This window comes from Micromys minutus (assembly GCF_963924665.1).
Source record: "Micromys minutus genome assembly, chromosome: 1".
In the NCBI taxonomy this organism is placed as follows: domain Eukaryota; kingdom Metazoa; phylum Chordata; class Mammalia; order Rodentia; family Muridae; genus Micromys; species Micromys minutus.
In genome coordinates, this window is record NC_137969.1 from 17,953,966 (window position 1) to 17,962,765 (window position 8,800).

Here is an 8,800-nt window from a genome sequence, read left to right on the forward strand (position 1 = left end):
CCGGGAAAGGCAGTGCTTAAAGTTCAACTCTACAGACCCTCTTACACCTGGACCAGAGGGGAGTCTGACACATAGGCCCAGGGAGAGCACATCGAGAGTCCTCAGAGAGCAGAAAGTACTGTGCTATCTGGAAAAGGGTCCATTATGGCCTAGAGAAAGTGCTAGGTTCCTGCCAGTAGTACTCAGGACCTGTGGACACAGGGCTCAGCTACCAGAACAGCCTCACAAGAGCTCCCATACCGGAGCCCACAAGGACAGAGCCGAGTCACAGCTACGAGAACTCATTGCTTGCCCACTAAAAGCCGAACACTCAGAAGCGGTTTTCTTCCTGAAACCATGGGCCCTCAGGTCCACCAGAGAGATGGGTACCAATCACTGACAACAAGACCACGTATAATCACAGACAACAAGATGGCAAGAGGAAAACGAAAGAACTTAAGCAATGGAAACCACGACAAACTGGTTACAGCAAAACCCAGCTCTCCCACCACAGCAAGCAGTGGGTTGCCAAACACACTAGAAAAAGAAGACTCAGACCTGAAATCATACCTCATGATGATGAGGGAGATCTTTGAGAGGAGCATGAATAATCCTTTAAACAAGCAAAGGAGGACAACCATAAACAAACAGAAGCTTTTAAAGAGGAAACATGATAAACACTCAAAGAACTCAAAGAACTACAGGAAAACACAACCAAGAGATGAAAGAATTGAAAATGGAAATAGAAACAATAAAGAAAACACAAAAAGAGACAACTCTGGAGATGGAAAACCTAAAAAAGAAATCAGGAGTCATATATGCAAGCATCCTCACTAGACTACAAGAGATGGAAGAGAGAATCTCAAGGGCCGAAGATAACATTGAAAACATAGACAAAACATTTAGAGAAGATGCAAAAAACAAAAAACTCCTAACCCAAATGTCCAGGAGATCCAGGACACAATGAGAAGGCCAAACCTAAGAAAAATAGGAATAGAAGAGGGTGAAGAATATCAACTAAGAGGCACAGTAAATATCTTCAACAAAATGGGAGAAGAAAACTTCCCTACCCTTAAGAATGAGATGACCATGAGCATAAAAGAAGTCTAAAGAACTCCAAATAGAGTGGACCAGAAAAGAAATTCTTCCCGACACATAATAGTCAAAAGGCCAAGTGTTCAAAACAAAGAAAGAATACTAAAAGCAGTAAGGGAAAAAGGTCATGTAACAAATAAATGCAGACCAATCAGAATTGCACCCAAATTCTCAACAGAAACTATGAAAGCTAGATGATCCTGGACAGACATCATACAGACCCTAAGAGAGCACAAATGTCAGCTGAGGCGATTATGCCCAGCAAAACGTTCATGCACCATAGATGGAGAGACTAAGATATTCCAGGACAAAACTAAATTTACACAATATTTGACCACAAATCCAGCCCTACAAAGAATAGATGGAAAACCCAACACAAGGAGGGAAACTACATCCTAGAAAAAACAAGAAAATAACTAAGCAAGAAAATCAAAAGAAGAAAGACACACAGACATAATTCTATGTCTAAAAGCAAAAATAGTGAGAAACAGCAACCACTATTCCTTAATATCTGTTAACATAAATGGACTCAATTCCCCAATAAAGAGACATAAGCTATTAGACTGGATACAGAATCCAGCATTTTGCTGCATACAGGAAACTCATCTCAGAGACAAAGAGAGACACTATCTCAGAGTAAAAGACTGGGAAAAAAACCTTTCAAGTAAACGGCCCCAAGAAACAAGCTGAAGTAGCCATTCTAATATCGAATAAAGTAGATTTTCAACCAGAAGTTATCAAAAAAGATAAGGAAAGACACTTTTTACTAATTACAGGGAAAATTTATCAGGAGGAACTCTCAATCCTTAACATATATGCTCCAAATACAAGAGCACCCATATTTATAAAATAAACCCTACTAAAGCCCAAAAAATAAATTGCACCATACACAATAATAGTGGGAGAATTCAACACCCCACTTTCATCAATGGACAGATCATGGAAGCAGAAACTGTACAAGAACGCAGTGAAACTAGAAGAGGTAATGAACCATTTGGAATTACAGAATATTTCACCCTAAACCAAAGAAACACACCTTCTTCTCTGCACCTCACTGCACCTTCTCCGAAATTGACCATATAGTCGGTCATAAAACAAGCCTCAACAGATATAAGGAGATTGAAATATTCCCACGCATCCCATCAGATCACCATGGACTATGTCTGGTCTTTAATAACAATGAGGACAACATACACATGGATGCTGAACTATGTTCTACTGAAGGATAGCATGATCATAGAAGAAATAAAGAAAGAAATTAAGGATTTTCTAGAATTTAATGAAAATGAAAGCACAACATACTCAAACTTATAGGATGCAATAAAAGCAGTACTAAGAGGAAAACTCATAGCTCTGAGTGCCTTCAAAAAGAAACTGGAGAGAGCATACACTAGCAACTTGACAGCACAGTTGAAAGCTCTAGAACAAAAGGAAGCAGATACACTCAAGAGGAGTAGGCAGCAAGAAATAATCAAAATCAGAGCAGAAATTGATCAAAAAGAACCATTCAAAGAATCAACAAAACAAAGACCTAGTTCTTTGAGAAAATTATCAAGATTGATAAACCCTTAGCCAGACTAACTAGCGGGCAAAGAGAGAGTATCCAAATTAACAAAATTAGAAATGAAAGTGGAGACATAACAACTCAAACTGAGGAAATTCAAGAAATCATCAGATCCTACTACAAAAGCCTGTACTCAACAAAGCTGGAAAATCTGGAGGAAATGGATAAATTCCTAGATATATACCAGATACTAAAGTTAAACCAGGACCAGGTAAACCATCTAAATAATCGCATAACACCTAAAAAAAATAGAAGCAGCCATCAAAAGCCTCCCAACCAACCAAAAAAAAAAAAAAGCCTAGGTCCAGATAGGTTCAGTACAGAATTTTATCAGATATTTAGTGACGACCTAAAACCAATACTCTCCAAATTATTCCACAAAATAGATTCAGATGGAACACTACCCAACTCATTTTTCGAGGCCAGAAGAACCCTCATTCTTAAACCACACAAAAACCCTACAATGAAAGAGAACTTCAGACCAATTTCCCTTATGAAGATTGATGTAAAAATACTCAACAAAATCCTTGCAAACCGAATTCAAGAACACATCAAAACGATCATTCACCATGATCAAGTAGGCTTCATCCCTGAGGTGCAGGGATGGTTTGATATATGGAAATCCATCAACACAATCCACCATATAAACAAACTCAAAGAACAAAACCACATGGTCATGTGACTAGATGCTGAGAAAGCATTTCACAAAATTTAACACCCTTTCATGTTAAAAGTCTTGGAAAGAACAGGAATCCAAGGCTCATACCTAAACATAATAAAAGCAATATACAGCAAACCAATAGCCAACATCAAACTAAATGGTGAGAAACTTGAAGCAATCCCACTAAAATCAGGGATTAGACAAGGCTGACCACTCTCCTCCTACCTATTCAACATAGTACTGGAAGTCCTGGCTGGAGCAATTAGACAGCAAAAGGAAATCAAAGGGATACAAATGGGAAAGGAAGAAGTAAAAACATCACTATTTGCAGATGACATGATAGTGTACTTAAGTGATTTCACAAATTCCACCAGAGAACTCCTACAGCTGATAAACAAGTTCAGCAAAGTGGCTGGATACAAAATTAACTCAAACAAATCAGTAGCCTTCCTATATTCAAAGGACAAACATGTGGAATAAGAAATTAGGGAAAAGATACCCTTCACAATAGTCACAAACAATATGAAATACTTTGGTGTGACTCTAATTAAGCAAGTGAAGGACCTGTATGAGAAGAACTTCAAATTTCTGAAGAGGAAAATTGAAGAAGATCTCAGAAGATGGAAAGATCTACCATGCTCATGCATTGGAATAATCAACATTGTAAAAATGCCCATCTTACCAAAAGCAATCTACAGATTCAATGCAATCTCCATCAAAATTCCAACTCAATTTTTCATTGAGTTGGAAAGAGCAATTTGCAAATTCATCTGGAATCACAAAAAACCTAGAATATCGAAATCCATCCTCAACAACAAGAAAACATCTGTGGGAATCACCATCCCTGAACTCAAGCTTTATTACAAGGCTATTTTTTAAAAACCACATGGTACTGGTACAGAGATAGGCACGTTAATCAATGGAACAGAATAGAAGATCCAGAAATAAACCCTCACACATATAGTCACTTGAGTTTTGACAAAGAAGCTGCAATCATTCAATGAAAAAAGGACAGCGTCTTCAACAAATGATGTTGGTTCTACTGGCACTCAGCATACAGAAGAATGAAAATAGACCCTTTTTTATTTCCTCATACAAAGCTCAAGTGCAAGTGAATTAAAGATCTCCACATCAAACCAGGTATACTGAAACTATCAGAAGAGAAAGTAGGGAAAAACTTAGAACACATAGGCACAGGGGAAAATTTCCTGAACAGATGGTTTGTGCTCTAAGGTCAAAGATCGAGAAATGGGACTTAATGAGATTGCAAAGTTTCTATGAGGCCAAGGATACTGTCAAGAAAACAAAATGGCAGCTAACAGATTAGGGAAAGATCTTTACCAACCCCACATCTGATAGAGGTCTAATATCCAATGTATACAAAGAACTCAAGAAGTTAGATGCCAGAGAATCAAACAATCCTATTAAAAATGGGATACAGAGCCAAACAAAAAAAAATTCTCAATTGAGGAATATTGAACGACTGAGAAGCATCTAAGGAAGTGCTGGACATCTCTAGTCATCAGGGAAATGCAAATCAAAACAACCCTGAGATTCTACCTCACACCAGTCAGAATGGCTAAGATTAAAAAATCAGATGAAAGCAGATGAGGAACACTCCTCCACTGTGTTGTAGGTGGGGTTGTAAGCTGGTACAAGCACTCTGGAAATCAGTCTGGCGGTTCCTCAGAAAATTGGACATAGTCCTCCCTGAAGACCCAGTTATTCCACTTTTGGGCATATACCCTGAGATGCTCCAACATACAATAAGGGCACATGCACCACAATGTTCATAGCAGCCCTATTTATAATAGCCCAAAGGTGGAAAGAACCCAGATGTCCTTCAGTAGATGAATGGATAAAAAAAAAAATTGTGGTATATTTACACAATGGAGTACTACTCAGCTATTAGAAACAACGACTTTATAAAATTTCTAAGAAAATGGATGTATCTAGAGAATATCATCCTGAGTGAGGTAATCCAGTCACAAAAGAACAGACATAATATACAGTCACTGATAATTGGATACTAACCCCAGAAAGCTCTGAACACCCCAGAAACCACTCACAGGCCACATGAAGCCCCAGAAAAACAAAGTTCAAAAAATAAAAGCCTCAGTCCTTCTTTGGAAAAAAAAAGCATAGCACCCTCTCAGAGTGTGGTACACCTGGACCTTAAATCATCAATAATCCAAGAGCTAAGAATATAGCCTTGTGGCAATTTTTGATATTCAAAGATCATTTTGCTTAATCTATATTCACGAAGAAAACTGACTGTTTCCATGTTACGTTCTGTCCTACATGTACTTTATGCTTATGGTAACAAGTGGAATTTCAATGCATGCTATCAAACCTCTAAAAGAATTAAGTACTGACAAAAATATGTTCATATAATGTTATGCCAAATTCCCTTTAAAAATCTGTGTATGTATCCCTTTTTTTAAAAAAATAAAGTTGTAAGAGAGAAAAAAATAAGACAATATCTAACAGCTTGCATGATGAAGAGACAAGAAAGAAAGAAAGAAAGAAAGAAAGAAAGAAAGAAAGAAAGAAAGAAAGAAAATAATTTTACTTAGAATAGCATCAGAAACTAAGTAGTACACTTGGGAGAACGTCAGTGAAGGAAGTGAAGGGCACACACACCCAAAGCTAAAATCCAGCTGAATGAATTAAAGATGAGAAAAATTAACAGAAGGACTGTGTTTGTAGACTTAAAGACTCAACGTTGTTAAACCGTCAACACTACCCAAACAACCTATAGATTTCGCAATTCTTGTGAAAAGCACAATGATTTTTGCTTTGCAGAAATAGACATGTCTAGGATTAAGGGTCCTTGAGGGACCTTGAATAGCTAAGGCATTTTTGAAAGTGAATAATCTTCAAGGTCTCACATTCCCCTATTCCAAAACTCATTCCAAAGTTAAAGTTGTCAAAACTGTATGGTAGCAGCATAAAGACAGAAATGCAACCAGATGGAACAGCATGCAGAAATAGAAATAAATCCTTGACTCTACGGTCGGACGATTCTCAACAGATGTGCTAAGACCTATCAATAGGAAAGCATCTCTATTCAACAAGTGGCATTGGGAAAACACATGTCCAAAGACAAAAGAATGATACTGGCAGCTGGTGAGATGGCTCATCAGGAAAGGCACTGACAGCCCAAGCCTAACAACCTGAGTTCTATCCCTGGGATCTACATAGTGGAACGACATGACTGACTCACGCATGTCCTGCAACCTTCCTATGTGCACCATGGCACACACATGCCCCCCCCCCAATGTAAATGATCAGATTAATTAATAAAAGATGAAGTTGATTCTCACCCAATCAACAAAAAGTAACTCAGAATGGATAAGGGAAAAGATTTATGATGTTGAACTGGGCCGTGGTCTTTTGGATAATGATACAGAATACAAATGTCAACAACAAAAATGATTAGTGGAACTGCACCAAACTTTAGAAGCTTGTGTGCACCAAAGGATGGCACAGTCTGTAGAGCGAACACAGTGCCCTAAGCAGAGCAGTCTGTTCCCAGCAGTTCACAGGCACATGCTCAGGAGGTGAGGTGTGTACTGAAAGAAACAAGTTCAGGGAACAGGGTGGAAGGGAGAAAGGACTGCTCTGCATAGAGGGGTGAGGAAGCCTTCTCTAGTCCCAACCTCTTTCTTTCACCACCAGAGTCCTACATCCATAGATCATGTCCACCTGGGTAGCCAAGGAGCATCTCGTACTCTGCATTTTTATTCCTGATCACCGGCTCTCATACATGTCCTTCCTGCAGCCCTGCTCCTCTGAAGATGGCAGCCTCTCTTGCCCAGATGCTAATCCAAAGCCATGCTTGAGCAACTCCACTCCATCTGGTAATAAAGAAGCGCCCATGGCACATTCACTGAGCAAAGCATGCTTCTGAATCCTAAGCCACGCGATCTGTAATATTTAGCTAGGGCAGCCTAGGCTGATAAAGGCGAAGAGAAAGGAACAGCTAAGTGGGACCAGTTTTGGTCTGTTTTTCTGGGATTCTTAGCAGCTCTAATTGCATGACTCTTACTTGTTGTCAGAGCCACGCTGTTCTTAGGGTTGGACTTAAGTCAGCAGCTGGCCAGGGCCTCTAACGTCTAACAGTTACTCTACTCCCCAGCTCTGCCACAGTACAAGAGTGTAACTGGAAGAACTCAGCACATTTCCCTTGTCAACATCGGGCTCGCAATGGATGATGCTTACTGGATGGAGAAGAATAAATGCTGTAAAATCAAAGGACAGACCAAGGCTCTTTAAAGGAAAAAACCTTGTATGTATGTATGTATGTATGTATGTATGTATGTATGTATGTATGTATGACTATGCACATCTGTGTGACCGAGTGCAGGAATGAGCCCTTTATAAACTGCAGGTGTCTGTCCTCTCCTTCCACCTTGTTTGAAACAGGGTCTCTTGGTTGTTTGCTCGTGTGTGTGCGCCAGGCTAGCTGGACAGTAAGTATTGAGGGATTCTCCCGTCTCCACCTCCCATAGGAAGTGTGGAGTGCTGGGGTATTGGGGTTATAGCCATGTGCTACCACGTGTGGATTTTACACAGGTACACAGGGATTTGAACTTGAGTTTTCACACTTGCGAGGCTAAGCGCTTTTCTCACTGAGCTACCCGCTCCCCACCCCCCACCCCCCACAGTCCCAAGTGGAAGGTTAGTGCACAGGGGATGAGTGTCAGTGCTGTTCATGGGGAGTAGCATCATCTCTGTGCTTCGGTCTGACTCCTGTCTCTCCTCACCGTCTCTCTGCGCCCTCACGGTCTCTCCGCGCCTTCACCGACTTCCCTGTCTCTGTGCCGCCCTCCTTCCAGTTCTGACACATCTGATAATCCACGCCATTTCTACTTCCGTTTCTACTAGCCACTTGCCTGCTTACCGAGAAGCCCTCAACCCGGGTGTCTTGTCTACTAGTCTGATGCTACCCCACAGAGTTGCGGCAAAGCGGGTGAGCCTCCCTCCACTTAAAGAGGGGCTTCCAAAACTCAGCTTCGGAGAATTACTATATTGGCTTCTGATTTGTCCTATCCAGGCAGCCTTGCCCCTTGTCATACAGCAAAACAATACCCCCAATCAAGTGTCATGTTGCTCAGTGCTGAGCTTGTGGTTGGCAGTTCACAACAATCAGTTAAATAAACTAAGATACTTACTTCGGGGGCCCCGCCGACCTGTCAGGCTCAGGAGGTTGGTCTCGGGCTCTTCCTCCACCATTTCCTGCTGCCCACCATCTTGGAATTTGTCTGACACCATTTCCTCAGGTGGCTGTGAATAGATCAGAGGTTTCTGAGATGTCTGGAGTTTAGCTGACTCAGTTCCTCTCAAGATGTGACCCTTAGAAGGGATGGGCCCCAGTACCATCCATGGTATAGACTATGGTTTCTTGCTCAGATTACTGGGCTCAGCCTGAGCTGCTTTTAGGGGGCTTCCCACCATAGTGTTGAGGCATACCAAAATAATTTCCACATTTGCTAGGG

At 40.7% G+C, this 8,800-nt stretch overlaps 1 protein-coding gene across 1 annotated transcript in view; it reads right to left on the reverse strand.

Annotated features, from left to right (window-relative positions):
- Positions 1-8,591, reverse strand: part of CC2D2A (coiled-coil and C2 domain containing 2A) — a gene marked incomplete at its 3' end in the record, with an annotated part of 71,725 nt that extends 63,134 nt beyond the window's left edge. Inside the window, exon 1 of the mRNA XM_080928434.1 lies at positions 8,477-8,591. Within this exon, the coding sequence (XP_080784560.1) occupies positions 8,477-8,576 (100 nt within the window). The 5' untranslated portion in view covers positions 8,577-8,591. The remainder of the gene's footprint in view (positions 1-8,476) is intronic.
- Positions 8,592-8,800: the final 209 nt, after the last annotated feature.